The following is a 25551-nucleotide window of genomic DNA, read 5'->3' on the forward strand; positions in this document are numbered from 1 at the left end:
GCAGAAAAACCAAGAAATGGGACAAGGCTATAAACTCTGAAATCCGGAGTCATCTGACATACTTCCTCCAGCAAGCTCCATCGTCCAAAGATTCCACAGCCTCCCAAGCAGCTCCACCAACCAGGGTCAGAGACCCGCAACTATGGGGGGACATTTCTCATTCAAATCACCACAAAGGTTATAACTTCAAAGTAATGTGCGTGATCCCCTTCCCACGAGGCTCAGGAAACATCATTGAAGGAGAAACATCAGAGGTAGGAGAAAGGCTGTAAAGTTCAGAGGCCAAAAAGTGTCTTCTGTATAGGACCACAGCACTCATGAGCTCAGAGCAGCTGTGGTTGTTCACATAAGACTTGCACAAGAGAAACCAATAAATAATATTAATATATCAAAAATGCATTATTTAAGATGATCAGAACAACCAATAAACCTTTGGACAGAATGCTGGGGAGGCAGGGAAGAAGACATCTATAAACTGACAATGTCTGGAATAGGAGACACATCACTAGACAACTTGTAGAACAAAAAGGTTAATAAGACAACATTATAAATATTCTCTCTCACACACAAATTGTATGGCTTAAGTGGAAAACTTCCTTTAAAGACACTGACTGTTGGTGGCCCCTCCAGAAAACTAATGGAGAACCCAAAAAGCCTAATATTTACTGAAGAAACTGAACTGATATATATTTTTAATCTTCCCATAATGAAAACCAAGAATTAATGGCTTCATTAGTTAATTTCATCCAACTTAAATTTTTTTTACTAACAAATTATTTTATCTGAATACGGTAGCTCACACTTTTAATTCCAGCACTCAGGAAGCAAAAGAAGATGGATCTCTGGATCTGTGGCCTGCCTGGTCTACAGAGAACAGCCAGGGCTACACAAAGAACCCTGTCTCAAAACAACAATAATAATTTTTTATTATTATTACATAAAAATTAAAAAAAATATTCATGTGTGTCTGTGTGAATGTATGCCTCTGAGACCAGAAGAGGGAGTCAGAGCCCCCTGGAGCTGGTCATGAGCTGTCTGATGTGGGTGCTCAGAACAGAACTCTGGTTATCCAGAAGCATAGGAAATGCTTCTAACCACTGAATCATCTCTCCAACCCTTCCACTCAATGTTTAAGAAACAATGCCAGTTTTGCCAGAAATGGATGATACCTTTGTACTTCTGGGTTCATTCTGGGCCAGCATAAATTTACTATCCAGACCAGATGATGATATTATAAGAGAAGAAAATTTCGAGACAATATCACTCACAATAGTAGGCAAAAAAAAAAAGTGCCAGAATTTTAGGATGTCAAATTTAATGAATATAAAAGAACAACTTATGATAATCGAGTAAGGTTTATCCAAAGAATACAAAGAACTCAGGTATCCATTGTGGATGAGGGAAGAAAGGAACCACTGTGTTCCACACCATGACCTACCTCTCAGCAGTAATGGGGTAGAGCCGCTGATACAAAAAGGAACTCAGAATCTCTCCATGAAGTTATCCTATGCAGGGCGGAGGGAGAACTTCCCCAACCCTACTCCCAGCCCCCACACCCCGCCAAGTTACATTCAATGTAATTTTGTTCAGATTCTTGAGATGATGAGTCTAAGGAAACAAAATAGTTCAGTGACTGAGTGTGAGGGAGGCAGGCATAGGTAACAAGAGGGTCCCCATGGTGATGGGTACACTTTGTTCTTGGTTGTCTATATACAGGCTGTGACAAGGGATTTGTAAGATACTACCTTGGCGGAAGTGGGTGGATGTAGATAGATAATCTTTCTTGTGAACCCATCGTGAGTTCCAAATAAAGGGAAGTTTGTAGTACGTTTTTATGGAACCAGCCAAGGTCAAATAGCTGAGACCTTCCTGGAGAACATGGAGAAGCATGGGTGGCGAGGTGGCTACATGCTCTGACAGCGATCTTCCCCATAAAGATGACATTCACTGGGTTCTAGCCCACCATAAATTTCCTCTCTGCAGAGCTTTGGAACCTTCTTGCAAGTGCACCAGGTAGAGAACATTCCTATCTGCACCATTTGCAAAGCAGAAAGAAGACTGGGTGTTTTTTCCAAGGTTAATTCCCTGGCTCTGCTAAGGTACTGTGGTTATGTAAGATGTTATCGTGGGGCTGTTGGATGAAGAGAAACAGAAACTTCCTGCACTATTTTTTGAAACCTCTATGTAGTCTAAAACTATTTAGAGCTTTAAGAACTGGACACATTTTTTTTACTGAAAATGGTTTCAAAATTGGGGCAGACAGTGGAATGCTAAACAGTTATGAAGACGGAAGACTGCTCTCTGTGCATCGACAGGAATCTCGGGAGCACAACGAGAGGAAGGGGTGCAAGTCAAGAGACAGGGTTTGAAATATGGATTCAAAAGGTTCAAGAGAAATGGAAGTGCATCTAAACAGGCTACAACGCAAATAAAAGCCAGAGTTTGGGTTTGCTGCCTTAGGGAAGGAGGAAAGCAGGGAAGGGAATAAAAGGAATATTGGAAGGCAGGTGTGTGTTTATGATGATATGATGTTTTCCCCTGTCCCTCGCCCAGAGAACACACTCATCAGCTAGGGCAGAAAGATGTTATGCAGAAGAAACTTTCTAGTGGGGCTGCCAAATCCAGGCTTATAGTGGCTCGTTTTTCTATCACATGGGAAAGGCTGGATATCCCAGGACAGAGTGAGGACAATTCCTTCCCTTAAGAGACAAAGGAATGGCAAGGGTAAGAGGGAGACTTGGAAGAGAGCAGATGCATTCTGAGGTTAGGAGTCACACAGCAGGAAGACCATGCCGTGTAGTTCTGCCCAGACTGCAGGAGCCAATGCAGCAGACTGAACCAGTACAGAAGAGAATGTGACCCCTTGGATGCCTTGACCTTCGCTGACCTTTCATTCACAGGCAGGGAGGGGTGTGGCTTAGGAGTAGTTTCCAACCTCTAGCTATTGAGACAGACACAACATTGCAATCTACAAAATTCACAGTGTAGAACAAGGCAATGGAATCAACAACAAACAAAATCCTGCAAAAAAAAAAAAAAAAAAAAAAAAAAAATGTAAAAAACCCAGGCAGTATCTCATAATGTTCAACAGGAGATTACAGCATTGTGTTGGGCTGAGTTTATAGCTATCCCATAAGGCATTGTGGCCTGTGGGCAGTGGGTTGGACACACCTGCCAGAACTTTCTTCGGCCCATACTGGATCCTGAGACAGCTGCAAACTCAGGGCAAAAGTGGGTGGAGCCTGAGAGTTATCCTTAGTCTTGTGCCTAACCTCAGCTGCTTCTTCTGTGGAGTTTCCTGGGAGGGTTTGACATTCGGTGGGAGACTCTAGTGGGTACATTCTGGAAAAGTTCACAAATGTCCTCTGGGAAATCTGTAGGCATGGGGGTGCATTTCTCTCCTGGCTCTCTTTGTGTAACGCACACTACACATTCCAAACGTCCCCAAATAAACATTCCCTGAATGGCCAGAGAAGGTCAAGACCGACAAGTGGCAGGAGAGGAAGAGAGGAGGCGCTTTGTAAAAGCCTCAGTTAACCGGATTCTTTAGATGGTACTGTTTGGGGAGTATATTTAACCCTAGTCTGACATCTGCTCTTTGCCCTCACCCCACTGTGTGTGCCCTGCAAGCATAGAGGACGCCGGCCCTCTTACCATCTTGGAGCTCATTACCCTAAATAAACCTAATTAGCAGGGCGAAGGAGTGTGATTGGCCTGGTGGCCTCAGGGTCAAAAAAGACAGGTCACTTGTCTTTGGGTTAGTGGAAGGTCACCAGACCTTCTCTCCCACGGAGCAGGTTAGGATTCAAACCCTAGTAGGCATATCCTGTAAAGGTGTCTCTCTCCCACTTGGCCAGCTCTGTAGGGAACAACCACAGACCGCTCCCCATGAAGAGTCTGACTGAGCCTAGCTAGAAGGGTGAGCTAGAGGCCACCAGGGGCCACAGAGGACCTATACCCCATGTCTGTGCTAGGTATCCCCACATCTTCCTACTCACCACCACACCACACACTGGCCCTTTCCTACCTTCCAGCCCTGTCCGACCATCTGGGTCTGAGACAGAGGAAGGGACCCGCATCTGGGTGTCAAAGACCAGAAGCAAATGTCCCCCTGACCCCACATCTTGTCTTTATTTATTTATTTTAAACTAGGTGAATGGGGGAGACAGAAGCAACCTGGCAGAGCAAGCCGCTCCAAAGGGGGAACATCTGGTAGGCGCAAAGGGAGGTGACTCTCCCGGGCGGGCTGCTGGGGGTGGGGGGCTGCTGGGTGGCGCACGCCCCCCAAGCCCCGCAAACCCACGGGCCCCGCATGACATCAGAGGCTGGGGAGAGCGCAGAGCGCAGGCGCGGGCGGAGCAGGCGGGCGGGAGGGGGCGCGTGGTGCTGCTCGGAGAGCGCTCCTCCGCCCAGCTCGGTCCCTGCGCCCCGCTCCGCCCGTGCCTTGCCGCCCGCGCCGAGCTTCGGGCGTCCATAGCGCGCCCGTCGCCCGTGCAGCCAGCGCCACCCAGGGCTGCGCCGCGCACCCCCGCCTCCTCCGTCGCCGCCGTCGGACACGCAGCCGCAGGCCGGGGCCCGGCCGCAGCTGGGGAGTCAGGGGCGCGCGCAGCCAGCCCTTCCCCCTCCGGCTCCCGCACCGCTCGCCGCCTCCCCTCGCCCTCCTCCTTTCCCCTCCCTGCTCCTTCGCCGCTTCCTCCTCCTCCTCGCCCGGCCCCAGCTGCCAGCACCATGTCCGCAGGGGGAGATTTTGGGAACCCGCTGCGAAAATTCAAGTTGGTGTTCCTAGGGGAGCAGAGCGGTGAGTACTCGGCTTATTCTCTCGTCTCGGAGCCGAGTCTTTTCCCCACGCCGCCCATTCAGCCACCCCACTAGGGACCCTCCCAGCCCCTGCTCGCCAAGGCCCTTCCACGCCCCGGTAGAGGAGAGAGATGCAGATGGGGAGATGAGGCTGGCTCGGGCGGGGCCGGGCTGGGTAAGACCAGGGGGTAAAGGAAGAAGGCGGCTCTAGGGTCATGGGATGAGGGTGAGTGTGGGATCTGGGTACGGGTACCCGGTGCAGGTGCGTCCGGGAGGACTGAGGGCGGCGGCTGGCTCGCCGGCTCTAGGCGCCGGGCTCGCGGGCTCGCTGACTAGCTCGCACTGCGGCACGGGCTGCGGAGCACTGAGCAGGTGTCTGGGTGCCGGCGAGGGTGTGGACGAAGGGACAGGAGCCTCTCTTGGGAGAGGTGGGTCTGGGAGCTGGTTGCCCCCTCCCCAAGGTTAAGTCCCAGGGACTCTCTGCGGACCCTGCCTGGAACCTGGGGAAATGACACGTCCAGCCATGGAGCAGATTGCTGTTGGGAAATGGGGGACACGATACCTGTCCCTTTTCGAAAAGAGTGGGTGCAAATGGTAGAGGGAACGGGGCACTTAGCTTCTCTTGCTTACATCCACCTAGGCAGAAGGTTCTAGACTCACTGTCCTTCACTAATGCATTAGCCTCTTTGGGGCTCAGGGGTGTGGATCGGAGAATGAAGATTTTCCCCATAGCAGGTGACTTGGGGGATGGTACAGAAGCATCTTATATCTATGAGCTTGGCACTGGGCAGAGAAAGGCCTAGGCGACACGCCCTGCCTGGCTTCCCTGCCCCCTCTAGAGAGCATCAGTGAAGCCAGTGGATTCTCCCACCCCCATCTCCCAGCTCACCGCCCTTCTTGGGGGAGGGGAGGTCACCGTGGCAGCCAGCCAGAGCCCAAGGAGGGGGAGACTAAGGGTTTCTTTGCTGCCCAGGAGTCTCCCATCTCCAATAGCTGAAACCTACGTTGGTCCAAGGTGGGAAACCCAGATTGAAGAGCAGCGAGCCCTCTGATACCTGTAGAAGGAGTGGGTCCTTGAGAGCCATGTTCATGTGCAGTGGTCTCATACCCAAGGGGTTATAGAGACAAGCCGGGCTTCTAAGCATTTCCGCTGGAGGGGAAAGGGATCCCTAGGAGGCGGGACCCCCAGCTCTAGCTCTGTAAACCATTATTAAAAGATTATTAGCTGGTTTAGAGGCCAAGAGGAGGAAGGCTGTGGGAGGAACTGGTGGGCCCAGGCACAGTGCAGCTATGACGTGTGCGTGTGGGCTGTGGAGGTCACATGGCCACCTCCTGTCTGCTGATGCTCAGTACCTGAGGTGGGGGGTTGGGATCAGGGTGGGAGAAGTGGTTGCCTGTCCTGGAGAGGTGGGTTTGGGACATTTCAGATCATATCCAGCTCAGCTGGGTAGCCTGCTGGATCTGACTTCCTGGACTTTGTAGATCCCAGTGTCAGAAAGGACAAATTCGTTCCCTGCTGTGTGGAAAGGATTTGGGAGCACCTCGGCCCTAGGAGGGAACCTGTAGGTGCACAGCAGCCTTGGGGTGGAAGTCTCAACTGTGTTGTCTTTTGCCTAATTTTAGGCCCCCTGGACACTCAGTTTCTGTGTCTGAGTAATGGGTGTCTGGAAGCAACCTTATACCTGTTTCCACAAGTGCCTGGATATGCTGGGGTTCAAAGAATATTTGTTTATTCTAAATCTAAACACAGTTGCATAAAGAATTGTTTATGTGGTGAGTTTGAATGAGCTCTCTGAGCTCCCTTAGAAACTGTTCTGATGGGTGGAAACCCCCCAGTGAGAGCTCTGCTAACCTCTACAGGTCTGAAGTCACAGAAAGAGAGACAGCCTTTCCTCACATCCTCATGTGGAGATGGAGCTCCAGGGAGTGGGGAGGTCTGGCCCAGAGACCCACTGTGAGTTGTGAACACTTTGGGAGCAGGGACCCACACTTCCCTTTTCCCGTCTACCATTTTTAACTAGCATGTCATTGGGAAATAAGATGACCTTCAATGCGGGAAGCCAAGTTCGGAACCTCTCTGAGAGGTTCTATGTGCTCAGGAACTGTTGTTTGAGACCGGGTGGGAATGCTTGGCTAGTTGGTTAGGGGCAGGGTTCATGGGCCCTTAGAACATAATCCATTGGTGAGATCATCTGCTGGCCACTCTGGTCCCTTCCAGCAGACAGCCCAAAGCCCTTGAATAGTTTCTTCCATCTCGATGTGTTATTAGTGAGTTGTTTATCTCCAGTTTACAGAGCTTCTGGTGTCTGTGAGTCGCAGAGGTTGTATAAATCCCAGAGCCTGGTGGGCCGTGACTGTAGCCCCTTCCGTCTTACCTCAGTTTTTCATGGCAGCATCCTCTGCAGCCTGTGCTGTGGAGGGAGTCTCCTGAGGACAGGTCCAAACCCTACCCTAGCTCTCCCTTCCTATGTGATCTCAGAGACCCCTCACCTTCCATACCCTGGCACTTGAGCCAACTGAAATCTGAGGCTTAAGCTTCCTTATAGGAGTCGGCTGATGGTGATGAGGTAAAAGAGGTTGGAAGGACACAGCCTTCTCCTGATCTCTGTTCCTGGCATTGTGGTAGCATCCCTCTAGGCTTGTGGGCAGAGACAGCTGGATTCCAAAGACGGGTTGCCAGGCTTGGAGCACGATAAGGAAGAAGATATCCTGGAACAGAGAATCAATCATAGGTAGGCGTGAGGGCTTCAAAGGTACCAAGGAACTGGTTCAAACCGGAAACTTTTTGAGTGCCCACTCTCCGGAACACACCTCCAGCCGGAAGGAGAGTGTGTCAGCATAATGAATGGTGTGTCTGTCATCAGGCCTATGGACTGTAGTCTGACTGGCAGTGCCCACTTCGCAGGTGTTGGGATCCTGGGCAGGTGTTGTGGACTTAGGGTGATGTGTTTCCTAGCATCAGGAAGGCTAGGCGACAATGCCGGTATTCAGGTAGCTGTGTGGGTCTTCCCGATTAACCCTAACACCATGGCAGGGAACGCAAGAGGGTGGTGCACACCAGACTGGTGTGGGACACTGCATAGCATCTGAAAAAGATAGGTTGTCTGAGGGACCTGAACAGTGTCCATCTTTCTCCAAGTTATCCGAGCCTCCAAGGGGATCTGGACCTCACCAGACACATCCTGGTGTGTGTGTGTGTGTGTGTGTGTGTGTGTGTGTGTGCGTGTGTGTGTGTGGTGAGGAGGAAGGGAAAGAAGGAAAGGTGGACAGACACAAAGGGCTGTCTGCTTTCCCGGGCTGAGGCAGTCGGCCATCCGTCTCGATAGGTCTGAGAACGAGGAGTAAGTATAAATTTCAGAGACTCTCCTCTCTCCGTGGCCCAGCTGTGCAGAAAGTGTAGGTGAAGACACACCTGTCAGGAGTGACTTCTAAAGCAGCCATTTTCAACCCTCCTAATGCTACAACCCTCATGTCGTGGTGAACCTCCCCGACCAAGAAGGCATTTTGTTATTGCTTCATAACTATAATTTTGCTACTGTTGTGAAGAATAAGGTAAACATCTGACACACAGGATAACTGGTATGTGATCCCAAGGGGGCCGCGACCACAGGTTGAGAGCATATGCTCTAAGGGATTGCTGGCACATGGGACTGCCCTCCACAGTTAGGAGTTAAGGAATAACTGTCCACAGCCTGAGCCCTGTTCCCTGCAGCCACCCGGTGCACTGGCAGCCCTGTACTAGCTTGGTATCGGGCCCACTGTTTGTTCCAGGGGCTTTTTCCCCCTCCTTTCAACTTCCAGTCTTGTCAAGTGGACACAGCTTTGATTCTTTTAATGAGCATTTAAAAAAAAAAAAATTAGTCGTGTGCAGTCCCGTGACCCCTTCTTCTGTCTCAGTTAACTAAGGATTTTAGGGTGAGTTTTAAGCACCCTAAGTGGGTGACCAAAGCATGTTGAGAGGAGCGTGTTTTAGTCATATCCTGCTCCCTGCTTCCCCCATCTGTAGGCTGTGCATGTTCACTGAAGATCCTGCTTTGAAAATGATGACATCTTCGATGTGTGAGACTTGCTGATGGCCTGTCATCAGATTAACAGTGAAGGCAGCTTTATGTAGTGTTCATCCTGGCACCTGGCATGTCCTCAGCCCAGGTTCCTGTTAGGAGTTGTAGGGGTTTTGTTGTTGTTGTTGTTGTTTTCCAGAGTATTGCATCATTATGCCACGGTCATGCCCAAGCTCCTGAGATTCTCAAAGGATCCCCTAACTCCCTTTATATCTCTGAAGAAATATTGGGGGGGGGTCTGTACTTCCAGAGGTGGGAAAGGACACCAGAGCAAACCAGAGCAGATCTCTTGGAGACTTGGACTCAATTACCATGAGGTTCTGTGCCTCAGTTGCTGATCTTGTTTTTTCCCTCTCCTTCTAATTTCTCACTCCCTGACCCCCTCCCTTGAATTCTAGGACAAGAGAGAGAACCTTGGATATTGGGTATAGACCTAGAACCCTTGATCTGTTTGTTTGTTTAACAAGGTGTGTAGAAATCACATACACAGTAAGATAAGTTTCTCAGTAGATTTTCTGTTGCTGTAATAAAACACCCGAGTCAAGCCAGCTTGGTAAGGAAAGCAGGTTTATGTAGCTCACATTCTGGAGGGTCAAGGACAGGGTGCTGGGCATCAGCTCAGTTCTGGTGAGGCTCTCATTACGGATGACATCATAGTGGGGAGTGATTCTGAGGTCATATTACCACAGGAAGTTAGATAACTTCACAATCCTTTCACAGCACCTGCTCTAATGGATCAAAACCCCTCTTAATAGGTTTCCAGTCTTACTGTTTTGTGAGGGGTTAGGTGAAGGTCAGGAGAGAAGAAGATTGACAAGGGTCTTACACAGGCCTCACTGAGGATAACCATGAGCTCTCCTTCTCCGCATCCTGAGTACCAGGGATTGGATCTAGAACCTCATGCATGCCAGATTAAACACTAAATCCTCTGGTCCCGCCGCTTAAAGGACCACATAAGGGCCAAGCCACATCCCCACCAGAGACTTGAAAGTTAACTATATGCAGCATAAGAGAAAAAAAATGGCTTTGTTGATGCCAAAGGATAGATGCAAGGGGACTCATCATAGAGAGAAAAGAGACTAAGGTGTCATAGTTGTCACCAGTGTTTACATAATATCATTGTCATTACTTGTAATCCCCAAATGCTCATAAATCATTTTAAAATAGGACAAAGTAGCTTCCTGTCCTCCTCTTCAATACTGCACCCCTAAAATCAGTCTGTGCTGCCCTGACGTTGCAGACCCTCCTTGACAGACCTGAGAGAAGCAGCATGTATGTTACCCCCACTCCTCCCTCCCCACCCAACTTCCACACCCAGTGCCTCTCACTGTTGCTTGGCCCAACGGGGCTGCTTGGTCTCATGTAAAGAAATTTGGGCAGAACTGTGTAGGGAGCTGAAAGGTTAGGTAGAACAGCAAAATCCATAAAGAGTATTGGATTACTGTTGTTCTGGACATTTGCATCTGTCTGTCTGTCTGTCTGTCTGTCTGTGGTCCTTCGTTGTTTCTCACTGTGCAGAAGAGAAAGAAGATGGAGGAACTCTTGGTGGAGGTTGCCAGGGAGAAGGACCAGACACGCCCTGAGATGGGCAGCTCTTTTGTTCCAGCCAGAAAGACAGGCTGCTGGGAAACAGGGCTCCAGGCAGGGCCTGGGGACTTGAAGTCCCAAGGGGACTGGGAATGTCAGGCGCTTTGTTTCCAGAACCAGGGAAGGGGCCTGATGTTGACTTTCTTCTCAGGGCTCCCGAGGAGGTCTATATTATATGTCTGGGCTTCAAAAGTCACGTTTTCCTCATTATTTCTATAACTTTGGCTTGAACGATCATCTTAAAGAGTAAAAATGTTGCTGCCACGAGTACTTTTTATCACTTTCATAAAGTAGTTTATTTTTAGAAGAAAAACATATTTATCCTGTTCTCTTGGCAACAAGACCAGTGGGAGCCCAGGTAACTGGGGCTACGTACCTTGGCCTAGCACCGTATCCAGGGAGTGATATACTCAAGGGACAGGCCTGGGTCCTGAAAAATACAGGGGATGGTGTGGCCCTGAAGGCAGAATTGATTCTCTAAAGTGGTCGCTGAGAAATACGCAGTAAGGCTGGTTGCCTGTGTCCTTCCTCTGTGAACCTCGAGTCTAAATGCCCCAGCCTCTCCGGGAGTACTTTGTACCTTCTGTGATAAACACACAGTTATTTTGCGGTTCACGAGGTTGTAGAGAGCTGGTCCGGCCTACCATTAATGTAACAAATTAGAATTTAGAGTGCCAGAGCTTGGGAGGCAGCTGAGTCAGGGGACTACTTGCCTTGCAAGCATAAATAGCAAGCTGAGTTTGATCGCCAAAACTCACAAAAAAGAAGAATGTGGTGGCAGATGCCTTAAATACCAAGCACTGGGGAGGCAGAGGCAGGTGGCTCCCTGTGGCTCCCTGTGACTCACCAGCCCTGTCCCGGAAAAAAAATAAAGGCAGCTCATGAGGAATGACCCCCAAGGTTGTCTCCCCCACCCCTGCTGCCTTTCTTACACACACACACACACACACACACACATACACACACACACAGGCATTTGGATCACATCATTGTCAAAGTCAGGGCAGACACAAAGAATACTGAAGTCTAGGGCTGGAGAGATGGCTCAGTGGTTAAGAGCACAGACTGCTCTTCCAGAGGTCCTGAGTTCAATTCCCAGCAACCACATGGTGGCTCACAACCATCTGTAATGAGATCCGATGCCCTCTTCTGGTGTGTCTGAAGACAGCAATAGTGTACTTATATATAATAAGTGAATAAATCTTACAAAAAATAATACTGAGGTCTTCTAATCGTATGATCTGCCATAAATGACTCAGAGGACACCTGTGCCAAACACTTTCTAGATCCCTCTGCAGATCTGCTGACCATGCAGCTTCCTCGAGCCAAGCACAGGGAGAACAGGCCAGGGAGAACAGGCCTTTGGGAAGGAGGCAGGCAAGGTCTCCACAAAGGAGTCTGGTGGTCCTGTGCACTGTGTGGTGGGCGCTGTGTCTCCCCACACCGGGAACTGCTTCCTTTGGATGGTTTGGAGGGAACCAATAGAGAATCAGCCTTCCGCCTACTTCTGCTGGGGACATGATGCTGGGCACTGGTCACCAACAAAGGAAAAACCAGTCCCAAGTGTCAGGTTGTCAAACCACCTGCTGTGGACTAACCCCTGCTTGGCCTTGTCCTGCTCCTGGGACTGCAGTGTCCTAGAAACACAGAAGTTATTTGCCACCTGTTAAATGAGCCCCAGCTCCACTCTGGTTCCCAAGGCTCCTGGGTGGCTTCTTGGACCTGTGGAGCTAGTGCTCTGCTTCTGTAACTCAGGGCTGGCATGAAACAAGATAACAGGCCTATAGTGACACTCCAGCCAGGAGGGGAGCACAATACTGGTTCGAGGTGCTGCAGAGAGGCTCTCCTGATGGGTGTTTTGGTCTATCCTGTACTTCCTGTCACCAGAAGGCTCTTCTTCCACATATGGATGGCTTAAGACAAAGGCAGTAAGGAGGGTGGCAGCTCTCGGTCACTTGGTGCTCAGGATAGAGAGAGAGCCAGAACCAAGGTGGCTGTTAGTGACCCTGCCTAAGCTGCTCCAGAAAAGCTGCTCACTCTGTCGGACCTCCTGAGTCCTGGGCTTCTGCCCCAGCTCACCCCCCACACTTGTCTGGGTGGTTTTGGGGTGCACATTTGTTCCCCTCCTCTAGCGTGACCTTGCTGGAATTTCACGAAGATCAAACGTGTGAACACACCTCATGCGGTTAAAGCTCAGGCACCAGCTGGCTTGGTCGATAAAATCGTGAGAGAGCCTCCCCTCCCCCTCCTCACCTTGCAGCTGTTTGGGAAAGAGTAGAGATGCATGGAGCATTTCCGCAGGTAAGCTGCACCCCACAGCCTCCGGGTGGCACATCCTATTTGACAGCTGCAGAAACTGGCGGCTCTGAGACTGGGCCTCCTCTGTGGAGGTTTCTCTGTACCCAGCAGAGCCCAAAGCCAGGCACCACGCTGCAGGAAAAAGACTCAGGTCTCTGACTCAGTGCTAGCTTGCCCCTGCTCATCACTGTCAGAGGCAGGAATCACTGACACAGCAGTTTCCCCACTTGAGGGCTATCCATACTCTATTCCCCCGGGCAGACCACAGGGGCAGAAGCTGCTTGAGATATGACATGAGGAATATGGGCTGTTCAGGTCAGCATGTGGTCTAAGGTAAGTGGGTCATGATATATAGGAGGAAGGCTATGACTGTGGTCTCTTTGAACAAGTCCTGGAGATCTTCTCATAGGTTTTATGATGAATGGGAAAACACCTGCAGGCACAGGGCAGGGGACAAAAGGGCCCCACTGTGCCAAGGCTGTAGAGGGCATAGAGCCCCTGGAGAACTGAACAGGTTCAGGGCTGCTGGGACCCTGGTAGCCTGCAGGTGTGGGAGAGTAGCCGGTGTAAGAGTTGAGCCTACAGAAGATGGCAGGGCCAGGGCCAAGAGGTCTCCCTTGTCTTCCCACACTGATATCTGAGCCTTTCCTACAGAGAGTGGTGACCCATGGAGGCTCGGACGGAGGAGGCCCATGCTCATGGATTAGGAGACAAAGGCAAAGTGTGGCATATTTGACAGTCTAAGTGACTGAGCTAGGTCAGACAGCCCAACTTCTGCCTAGTTCTCTGGCCTACTCAGTTGGGTGGGTAAATTCTCTTAGTTTGGTCTGCAGAAACAAGCCTCAAGACAATGAAATGAATAAGGGAGGGACTCTCAGTCTTCTCCTTATTGTCCTCAGATGTCCCAGAACCAGCCACTTTGAGCTCCCCTATCTACCCTGCCTCCATGGTAGCCTGGGGCCTCTGGATGAGTTGACCTTGGGGACAGGGGTGTGCTGGTCTGTAGCAGTCTCTCCAGACTTCCCTCTGCCCGCTGCTCGGGCAGATATGGCATCAGATGCACAGTGACTGGGCTCTGATCAGCCTCCCGTTGCTCCTCCTCTTTGGGGGACCTTGCCGCACGCTCCCCTTTGCTTTCTTCTGTGCTGCTGTCTTTTAAGATTAGATTTGATTGCTCAGAACAGATTAAGAGAAAGTGCCATTTCCTGCCCTGGAGACCGAACCCTTGTCTTAAACTGGCTGCTCCGAAAGTCAAGGTTTTTGAGAGCCAGGGGCCAGTGTGGAGACAGAGAACAGCCATTCTTGAACCCACCTCTAATGGAAAAAGAGAAGCTTATCAGGATCTAATGGGAACTGGTTTTTAGATGACCCATGGCCTTTGCTCTCTACCCTTCCTGCCTTGACTGTCTTCCAATGCAAGGGAGCACCACCTGGTATAGCTTTGGCAGCATGGATATAGTCCTGATTGGTTCATCTGCATTGACAGCATCTCAGAGTCACAGTCATGGCCCCTTGAGCAGCACCAGATCTATCATTTCTGCAGTCAGGGTAGGTGAGGAGAAAGAGGGATGACTTAGACCTGTTCTAGCCTCCTCTGTGGGGATGGGCGCTGGAGACTCATCCCTGGTTCTGGAATAGATTGCTGTAACTGTGACCTGTACACTAAAGCCAAGTCCCAAGGGACAGGCAGATAACAGATAAACTTCTGACTAACTCTGAGAGTCAAAGAGAAACATTCCACCTTGACCCTGGGATGAGCAGGAAGTAGTCATAGGACAGAGCAATGGAGCCATTTAGAACACATTTCTCCTTTCCCCCTCCTGTCCAGTATAGTGAGCAGGCCAGGAGGGAGCCACAGGTGTAGCCAGAGGGAAGAGAGACCAAGGATGTGCTGCTGAGTCAGGGAGAGCAGGCTTCCTGCCTCCAGCCCTGGCTAGGCTCAGCAGCTACGGTGTGCCTTAAGGGCTTGCTGGCTTCCCAGAGCCAGGATGTTTGGCAGTTCCGATGGTGCTGTCCATCCCAGGGTTCTGAACAAAGTTTAGTTAAAGACTGGAGGTTCTGTCAAACTGTTGCTGGTTCTTGGGCATAGTATGTTGTGACCGTGAAGGGCAAGAAGAGGACGGTAGCCCAGTAGGGCAGCAGTAGAAAGGAAGACCCTAGTGCTCCCTGGTGGACCTCCAGCACCCCCACTGCCTGAGCACTTCCTGTGTGCGTTGTGCAGTGGGGTGATGCTGAGCCCCATCTCTCCCTCCCCCAGGGGTCTGTGCTGCTGCTGCTGCTCCGACCCTGCAGATGTACACTTATCTGACCACAGTAGAGGATGCTTTCAAGTTATTGTTAAACTCTCAGCACAACCTGAGTGCAGCCCTAGGGCCTGTAAGTTCTGAATCTGGCTCATCGGGTTCCCTTGCCTGCACTGCAGGCCACTGCCCAGACCACAGGGAGCAGGAGGCCTGACGAGGCACCTGGCCATTCTCCAGACTGATCCTTCCCTGCCCACATCAGAAAATGCCAGAGCCCCACCTGCAGAGCCAGAAAAGCTCTGCTCGTCTCCAGCTCTGGGAACAGGAGATGCTAGTGTCTTCTGTTTGGAGAGCCCAGGTATGGTGTGGAGGTCTGGGCAAAGGGTGCACCCTACTGAGCACCCTCTTTTTTGCCTCCATCCCAGCAGGCTGGGAGAATGTCTGAAGTAAGTTAGGAGACCTTGTTCCGGGGGATCAGTCCAGGTCACAGCAGTAGGAGGGGAAGGGGGGACCACTTGGGAAGGGAGCCTGTCACCATGACTCTCATGTCCTTCAGATGTCCTTCCCTTGCGTGCAGATGGGACTTGTGACTTGCTGCTAATCCATACAGTATGGCAAAGGTGGCAGGGGAGGTCACTGGTCTAATTGAGTCATGTTGTTGAGAAAGGTACCCTTAACTCTTTCTTTTTTCTTTTTTTTTTCTTTACTAATTAAAATTTACTCTCTAAAAACTTCACACGTGTATACAGAGTACTTTGATCACATCTGCCCCTCATTTTCCCCACTCCAGCCCTGCCACCACCACCAGAGGACCATGACAGGTGTCATCCTCACCCGCTCTCCATATTTTTTTGAGACAGGGTCTCTCAGTGAACCTGGAGCTCACCGACTGGCAGATTAGCTGTTCAGTGAGCTCTGGGGATTCTTCCGTCTCTGCCTCCCGTGCTAAGATTTATAGGCCACCCATGGCTTTTCACACTCAGATCCTCATGTTTATGTGCCTCCGAGAAATCAGCTGCCATACTGTGGGTAAGTGTGTGTGGAGAGGGGCTGGGAACTGTGGCTGATCCCTAAGGAGGAAGTGACTCCAGTTTTATACGATTGGAGGAGGACTCTAACTTCAGAAGAGAAATACAGTCCAGCAGACACCATGTTTGTGATCTTGGACCCAGCTATAGGACCCAGTTCCCTATAGAGACATCTGTGGGGTATTCTACCCACTCAGTGATTTGAGCCATAAACAAAAGCACACAGACACTGTAGTGCCATTTAAACCTGAGCCCTCATAACTTCACATGGTGCTCACAGAGATTCTAAAGTAAAATTGCTGCCTGAAGCTAGCTGTCTCAGAAACTAGGACCCACCCTTCTCATGCCTTTTGATCTGTTATTTTATGCTTTAAGATTTTTCTATTCATGTGTAGGTTTATGCGTGTCTGTATATGTGTCACATGTCTGGGTGCCTATGGTGTCCAGAGAGGCATTAGATCTTCTGGAGCTGGAGTTATAAGCAACTATGAGCTGCCCAAAGTGGGTGCTGGGAACTGAATTCTGGTCCACTCGAGCAGTACTTGCTCTTAACTCAGGAGTGAGCCATCTTTGCAGCCCTTCTTGAGTTTGTTCTACTCCAAACAAGCCTGGCTTTGTTTCTAACAAGACCCCAAGCTGAGAGGTCCCTTCAACCCATGCCTGGACTCCTAGCCCACAGGGACTGAGAGATTGTAAAAGTTCACTGTTTTGAGCCACTGTGACAATCAGCGATGGTAGTTGGTACATACAATGAATGGCTTATAGAGAGGGAAGATTCTAGGGTGGGGAGATGCCTTTATTCTTCAGAGCGACCCATGACTGGCTCTGAGTCAAGCAGCTACCTAGGCTTGACCTGGGAACCCCTGATCTGCTTGTATTCTTCATGTGTTCCCAAACTGATTCCTGGAGTTGTCCCCTTCGGATGCCAAGCTAGAGGATTCTGTAGGGCCTTCTGCCATGTCCTTGTGTGCTGGGACCACTTTGATTGATGGCCCTCCAAGAACCAAGCTTTAGTGTCCCTTAACCTCTCTACTGACCTTTGACAGATCCCATTACATGTTTACAATGGGGCCTTAGCAGGTGAAGTCTTCCAAGTCTGGTGACACCTTGGTGACCTTGTGGTTTTATATCAGCAGCAAGGACAAGAGTAAAAAGAAGAGCTTCAGAGGGTGGGTCTCAGTTGTGCACTGGAAGAGAGTGCCTGCATGTGGCTTTAGTTCTGTAACCTGCTAGACAGGAGCGCCCTCCTCCTGGTTTCACATCTCTCTGATAAGATCTGCTCCAGAGTCTTCTGTGGTTTTGAACATTATGGGACTGCTTTTAGGAATGGGTCCTTAGAGACCTAGAGCCTACAGAGTTAGGAGGAGACTCTGAACATTGCCCTGGGTCCCTGGTTCCCCATCCAGTCTGGTGCCTAACCAGCACCATCTGAGTTTCACAAAAGCTGGAGACATAGCGGTCCTTCCTGCGTCCCAGATGGCCTTTATTCACTCACAGGCCCAGGGTCCTGAGGTCTACAGTGAGCTTTCCTTCCTCATTGTACTTCAGCAGGAGACCTGCCCCTATGCAGCTGTCTAAGGAGCAAAAGGGTGGATATTCAATTTTGGCTGAATGGGAGGTCTAGAAGTTTCTCTCTTACTCTTGCATTCCCCTTCATAGCTGGCTTGAGCGGAGCAGGGCTGAACCTCTATCCATCTCCTGGGCCAGCAGAATGTTGAGCAGCTGTGTGAGGGTCTGAAGGAGGACAGGAGAAGAAGCGAGGGCCCACAGAGGCAGCATCAGAAGCAGCCCCGTTTGGAGACTTAAGAACATCCCTGTTTGCCAATTAGCATGATGCTACCCCATCCCACAGTTCCTTTGAGAAGGGAGTCGATTTCTAGGAAGATATTTGCCAGCGTCGGTCATCAGGCCCCTTCCACACTCCTGAGAAAGCTTTTTCCCATTGTCAGGTCAAAGTCGTAACCGTAGTTTGGGGAGCTTTAAGTAACTGCAAGTCTCTCTGGCAACTTAGGAAGCATACCCGTGCCTCTCGGTACCTTGTCCACCATCTTGCCACCTCACCCCTTTCCCATATCGCTCAGACTTTTAACATTGACAGTGCCAGCCTTGGGAAGAAAAGAATGAACATGCCCATTACTTTGCCAACTTGATGTTTGGCTGAGCCAAGACACCTGTTAGATAAACTATCAGATTGCAATAGCAGGAACTTTCTAAGGGGGCAGTGGGAATGTAGCATTCGTATCTCCCTTCTCTACGGCATGCTTGCATCCATGGTGGACCAGCACATGGATGCATGGACACAGTTTGCCTGGAGGGTCTGGCTGGAGTTTGGCTGAGCCTCAGAGCTGCTGAATGGGAGCACACTTGCCCACTCCAGAGTTGCTGTGTATGCTGTGGATGGGGCCCTGCCAGTGTGTCTGGCTTTCAGAAAGAAGTCTTTACTTGACCCTGCAGGGAGGATGCCATCCTTTCTGAAGTTGCTATGAGTGTGTGATGCATTGAGGCAGAAAGGGTTCAGACCTGGGTAGGTTGGCTAGGGTCGGAGTATTTCTACAGCCTGGGGCAGGGGAGGTCTTGAGAGGGTCTTAGAAACCCTGAAGGTGATGTTTTTTATCATCAGTCCCAACAACAAGAAGCCCAGGGAAATCAAGGCATTTCCACACAGACCTGCTGTATTGGCCATGTACACGCATACATGTGTATGTGTGTGTGTGCTACATACATCTCAAATATTCGTACATCAGTGACAACTGGTGATAAGAGCTCCCAGCAGCCTCTGACCCGGCTCAGTCCTGTTCTTTCATGAGACTTGAATACAGTAATATCCCTGTTCCTTAGGGACATTTCATATTCACTAGGGGCTGCAGAGATGCTTAGTGCTTAAGAGAGTGAACAACTCTTTCAGAGGACCCAGGTTTGGTTTTCAGCGCTCACATTGGGTGGCCCAGGGCCCCTCCTTGCTCCAGCTCCAGGGATTCTGATATCCTTTTCTGTTCTCAGGTTCTGCACTCACTTTAAGTGCATATCCTCGACATACACATGTACTTAAGCATGTACTTAAAAATAAAATCTTAAACATTTTTATATTCACCAGCACATTTGTTTAATCAGACAGAATGCACCATTTCATGAATACACTGGGTATCTCAGACTATGTGTGTGTATACTAGCATCTATATTACATATTAATATATAAAATTTCCCTTTTGTTTATGTTAGCATACTTTTAAGCTTATAAAAGGTCACAGAAATAATACCAAAGCTTCCTCTCTGCCTTTTAACCCAGGACCCCCAATTTTTACATTGTTACTGCTTTCACAGAATTCCTCAGACTTTTGTGAGACAGACATACAGTCTCCCCGTTGCCTGTCTGAGGAAGCTGAAATCCAGAGAGGGTAGTAACTGACGTAAGATCACACAGCAGAGCAGAGGCAGAGCCAAGATTAAAACCAGGCCTGTCGGTGTTTAAAGCATCTGTGTGGGCACCAAGACTGTGAATCTGCAAGCAGTGGGTTATCTCAGCATCTGTCTGTCTCTATTTCACATTTATTTTCGGAATGTTTTTTTCTGGGAATGGAATCTTAGGCTGCTGATATCTCAAAGATGCCATTTGCTCAGCGGATCCTCAGAGTTGGAGTTTTAGGCCAGGGCAGAGGCCCAGCTCCGAAGGTCCCTTAACTCCCAAGAAGGCAGGTGGGATGATGGTGATACAGCAAGAAAGGTTTTGAATCAGCACGGCTGTGCTGGGAAGCAACCTCCATGAAACCTTTGCGGTTCATCTTCTGTAACCGACTCAGGCTTTTTAAACAGAAAAAATGGGAGAGAGGCATGCAAAAGTAAGCAGGCTTGATTAAACTGGCCTAGGTGATTATTATATCAGTTCCGGCTCTGCTGGCTGGCTGAAGTCCTTGCTTGAGGGGATAGGCCAATTTCCTAAGACAGTGGATTCTGAGGGAAGGGACACTGTCCCCAAGGGATCCAGGTGATGGCAGGTTTAAAAGAGTAGCTACTTCCTGGTACGTTGTGGTTCATTTGACTCTGTCTAGGGTAGGGGTGGGGCAGTGGAGTGTCTTGAACAGATTGTTGACAGGACAATGCTTTTATCTGCATGCTTTCAGGCTCAATGGGAACTGGATAAGTCACTGACTTGCACAGACAGCACTTGAACAACTAATGTGCCTGTGTGCAGAGTTAAGCAGAGCCAGAACTTCATTTGGAGCAGGGTCTCACCACATAAGACACCAGCTGCTCTGTCTCCTTAGGGCTTTAGGGATTGAAGGCAGACACCAGGATACTCAGTTCTGACTCCAGGTTCAAGGCCAAAGAATATATGAACATGAAGGCTTTTCTCCTGCTTTGGGTGCCTGTGGGGGGGGGGGCAGTGAGGAGCCAGGTTTCTTGGTAAAAACAGTCTCCACATGTCCATTATGGCATTTCCGAGCAACAAAGATTCTTCTCACAGTTCTCTCAGGCTTACTGTTATCTTTGTTTAAATAGTCACCTTCAAAGCGACTTAGATGGCAAAAATCTCGGTGTTTGTCCGTCATTCTCTTGAGTTTCTCTGTGTTTCTACCCAGCACCATTGCCCGGGTTCCTGAAAAATTTCCAGTGACAGTTCTTGTCATGAGAATCTGCCAGTGATAAATTCTGTTAGCTTTTGTATGTAGATAGATAGACAGACAGATAGACAGACAGACAGATGATAGACATGGATGGATGGACGGACAGACAGACCCCTTTATCTTGACATTGCTTTTAAAGATTGTTTCTGGGTATAGAATTCTAAGTTAGTACTTAGTGTAGGTTTTTACTTTCAGAACTTTTATTTTTAAACCTTAGGGCTGGGAATTAAACCAGGGCCTAGTGCATGTTGAAAACTCCGTTGTCTTCTTGCATACATCAATTAGGAAAGAGCTCTGGCTGCCCCCTTGTCTTCGAATCCTGGTGTCACTTTCCAGCTGGCTTGAGCTTGATTGGACAGTTCAGAGTGAGAAGCTGGAGGCTCAGACTTGGAGCAGTAACCAGAGTCCCATAGGGGACGTCCCCACCCCCAGCTTCTGTGTGAATGTTCGAGTCGTCTGCTAACCACTGACTATATGCAAGCAGAAAGTGGAGCTTCTTAATGAACTTTTGTTGAGTTCTTTTCACTTTCTTTCTTTCTTCTCTCTCCCTCTATGCTCCTGACTTCAGTCTCACACTTTGAGATCTCTAGTCACATATAGAGAAGACACTTGACATTGTCCCACAGCTCGCCGGTATTCTGCTCATGTTGATTCTTTTATCTCCCCGTGTTTATCACTGTTCCCAAGTTCATTGTTGTTCTCCCCTGTGAGGTGCCATCCTCTCTGACATCACAGTTTTCACTGCTGGGATGTTGATTTGTGTCTTTAAAAACATATTCCTTGTCTCTGTTTAATTTTTTCAGACATACAGAATGCAGCTATAGTAACTGTCTTGTAATGTCTTTATCCGCTAATTCTACTGTATCAGTTTTGGGTTTTTTTTCCCCCACTCTCTTTTTATGTCCCCATTTTCAGGCTTCTTTGCCTAGTGATTTCTTTTTAAGGTTTTATGTGTATGGGTGTTTTGTCTGTATGCATGTCTGTGCACCGTATGTGTGCCCAGTGCCCAGAAGATAGTATGGAATCCCCTAGAACTAGAGTTACAGGTGGTTGTGGGCGCTAGGAATTGAACACAGGTTCCCTGGAAAAGCAGACAATGCTTTTAGCATCTGAAAAACCTCTCCTGGTGATTTTCTTTTTTAAAATTAGATATCAGATATCATGAAGCAGGTGTTACTGTGTACTACAGTTTTGCCTTCCTGTAAATGTTAGGAAGAGTTGTTAGTTGGATCCTAAGCAACTCAGAGACTAACAACCCACTTCTGAGGACAGCCCTTCTGAGGACCCCCAGTGTCTTTTGACAGATGAGCATTCCATACTGGTTGGTAGGGGTAGGGGGATGAGGGGAGTCATTCTTCTGTCCCAAGTAGTTTTTCCACATGCTGGTTTCTCAGAGACTTGTGAAAGTCCCTTGCCAATGTTACAGTTTTTCTATCTGGACCTCTTCTCTGGAACTCTGTCTTGTTGGCTCCAGTGGTCTTGCCACCTCTAGGCTCTCAGCTCCATCTCCTCTACCTAGGGGTGCACCAGGTTACCCTGACATCATCTTGAATTATGGGTGCATGGCATCTGTTTCATGTCTGTCTGGGACCACCACTGCCATGAAGTAACCACCACTGTAGAAAAACATCTACCACTGCTGTGAAGCCATTACTTTTAACGGTGGTTTTCCTATATTTTGTGTTATTTGGATGAGATGTGTCTGGTCACTGTTACTACAACTTGACCCGAAGCTAAAGTCACTGGATCTTGGGTTTCTGATGTCCCCAGCTGTTTGTCAGGACACTAACCTGAGCCTGTACCTCTGATCGCTGACATGGTCTCATTATCAGCCTTTGTTTCAGTAGCCAGTTAATTATGCGAGCTCAGATTGGCTCTTTGAGTGGCTAAACAACTTCTGCACTCCAGACCCTTTTCTAAAATTCTTTTGGAATCTGTCATATATAGTCATCTAAATTAGCAGCTGGTTTGGGTTTTTCCACATCAATGTGAATACAGTGGTACCCACTTATGTCTTCTACTGCCATGGGCAATTGGAAGAAGTGAGATTAACACAGAATAATAAGGTACCTTGAATGCAGACCTTAATAACCGTGAATTGTTATACTTATTATATTATGATTGTTAACAATCTCTTACGCCAATTTAGAAATTAAACTTTATCATGAGTGTGTGTATTCCTAAGATGCAGCATTGTTTATATATGTAGGGCTTGGCATTATTCTGGCACACTCAAGTCTTAGGATGAATATGCCGTGGATAAGTGAGGGCTGTTATACTGTGAATGTTATGACTGGCCCTGCTGTGTTTTTTTCAGCTTACACTGCCAGGGAAGATGAGAAGCTTCAGGAGAAGCTATTGCAACAAACTTTGCTCATGGGTTCTCTTTTTACTGACCTGCCCTTTGCCTTCCTGAATTTATAAACAAGAGACCCAGTGTCACCATTCCAACTGGCTTGAGCACCAGAGGCGTAATTGGACCGTTCAGAAGGTCGGAGGCTCAGAGCAGTAGCCAGAATCCCATAGGTAGATATAATTCCAATGCTGGATACCAGTAGATGCTTAAGACAGACTCTGGAGGTAGAATCCAGATTCCTGCAAGTTCTCCTTCCTCACTAGGTTCACACTGGCCCTCTCTCTGGCAGAATCTTGTGTGAGTATCTGAAGGGAGAAGGCTGTGTGTTGCAAAGTGGGGCTTCTCCACTGGAGAGGTAAGTTGGAGCTTCCTCAAACAATGGACATCCACAGGGATTGGGAAGCTTTTCAGCTTTATTACTAAGGAGGTGCCATATCTTGACACTGTCTTCAACAATTGTATGTCTAATCTTACTTTCTAGAGTTATGAACCATCTTTTTGGCACAGGGAAGAAATTATCTAAGTAATTAAATAAGGGCAGGTACTCATGGCATACAGTGGTCCTGAGCCAGAGAACACAACTGTTACCCCCATGCTCCCCTCTACTTTCCCACCACAGACTTAGTTCCATCCTTTGGCTTTAGGGCTCTGGGCTGGATAACATTATGAAACCCCAGGGTAAGAGGATTCTGCCCACAGCAGTAAAGAAACCTTTCTTGAACTTACATCCCACAGTATATCAAAGTAGATTCGGGTCTTAAAAGACCATTTGGCTCAGCCTCAGTGAAATACCAGAGAGCCTAGACAAAGCCAAGACATGTTCATGGGCACGTTGGCAAACTTGTTGGTCATGTTACTCCCTTAGGTCTCCATCATTTGACGGGTATCTCTGTTGCTAGTCCTGGCTGGTTCTTGATATTTGAACAGACCGCTGTTGTATCAATGAACCCATCTCTCTCATGAACAGTGCCTTCCTCAGTCCCGGACTGTCATCCCAAATGTCTGTTCTGGGACACGGTGTCTTTATTTCAGTAACCTGTGGCCTTATGCTGCAAAGCTGCCTTAAGGTAAGCTTGTTCTGGTTTTCTAGTTCATGGTTTCCCTTCTTTATCCCTTGACAGTGTGATGTCCCTCCTTCCCTTTTGTTGCCCATGTCTTCCAGCAACTAAGTCCTGTACCTCCTACTGTGCTGTATGCCCTCCTGGATTTCAGGTGATAGAAGTTGGGGCCAGGGGTTCCATGCCATTCCCTGACCTTGAACTGAGAAAAGAAAGCCTCAGGTCAGAGCTCAAGACTACTTCCTGATCCTGGCCTGAGGTTGGCTTTGGCTTGTTTTAGTGTGTCTTAGGGTTAAGGAATGGGACACTCCTGTGGCTGATGCACCCAAAATCATTCATTCTCACAGGGGTTGACCAAAAAAAAAAAAAAAAGGTATCAGTGAGGTGGGGAAGATGGTTTGATGGGTAACCTTGTTTTGCAAGTGCAAGGTTTGACATTCTGGTCCCCAGTGCCCACATAAATGCAGCACTTAGGAGGTAGAGATGGGGCATCCTTGGAGCAAGCTGGCTAGACTAGCTGAGTCAAAAAAACTCTGGGTTCAAGGGAGAATCCCTGCTTCAGTGAAGTAAAATGCAATCAAAGGAGGTAGCACACACACACACACACACACACACACACACACACACACACACACACACTACAGGCACACAATTACACATTGCCAGAAAGGGAGCTGTGTTGTGATGAATACATTAGCTAGACTAACTGCCATATCACTGCGTATGTATCTATATAGAGAGGGAGTTCTATGAAAGCATCACCTTGTATATTTTAACTATTTATAACACTGACTTGTCAGCCATGCCTCCATACACCTGGGGGTGGAGAAAGAAAGGCAGTTGGGGAACACAGGAATGAGCATACAGCGGAAAGGTGGCAGAGCCCTCCCTCTAGGCAGCAGGAGGCCCCAGCTGGGCACCTTGGAAGGGTGTCACCTGGCTCAGCCCTTGGGCAGCTCTCCAGTTAGCCTTCTACTGAAGGAGGAGCCACTGGAAAAGAAGCAGGAGGACAGCCAAGAGTGTGTGACAGAAAAGGAAAGTGAGGGGCTGGAGAGATGGCTCAGTGGTTAAGAGCACTGGCTGCTCTTCCAGAGGTCCTGAGTTCAATTCCCAACAACCACATGGTGGCTCACAACCATCTGTAATGGGATTTGATGCCCTCTTCTGGTGTGTCTGAAGATAGCAACAGTGTACTCACATACATAAGATAAATAAATAAATCTTTTTAAAAAGATTAAAAGGTAAACATTTTTAAAAAGAAAGGGAAACTGAGGCTGGGCCTCCCTATGCACTGTCTGATGGCCATGTGAAGCAATCCATTCTGTCACTGGCAGGCACAGGGCTTTGATGAAGGTGTCTGGAAGACCTAGCACACTGCATGCCTGAGGCTCCTGAGCGAGGGAAGCATGCTTGTCTGTAGTTTTAGACTTCGTGGAGATCGAGGAACTTTTATTTTGCCCTCTGGTTTCTGCCTTATCCTGACTACATGGTTAAAATGCGA

The 25551-nt window shown here is 48.8% G+C and overlaps 1 protein-coding gene across 2 annotated transcripts in view; it reads left to right on the plus strand.

The window, feature by feature from the left end:
• Positions 1–4557: 4557 nt before the first annotated feature.
• RAB6B (RAB6B, member RAS oncogene family) overlaps positions 4558–25551 on the plus strand; it is a 60499-nt gene continuing 39505 nt past the window's right edge. For both annotated transcript variants that reach the window (XM_080933981.1, XM_080933982.1), the window contains exon 1: positions 4558–4798. In XM_080933981.1, the coding sequence (XP_080790107.1) occupies positions 4729–4798 (70 nt within the window). In that variant the 5' untranslated portion in view covers positions 4558–4728. The remainder of the gene's footprint in view (positions 4799–25551) is intronic.

This window comes from Micromys minutus (assembly GCF_963924665.1).
Source record: "Micromys minutus genome assembly, chromosome: 21".
Lineage (NCBI taxonomy): Eukaryota > Metazoa > Chordata > Mammalia > Rodentia > Muridae > Micromys > Micromys minutus.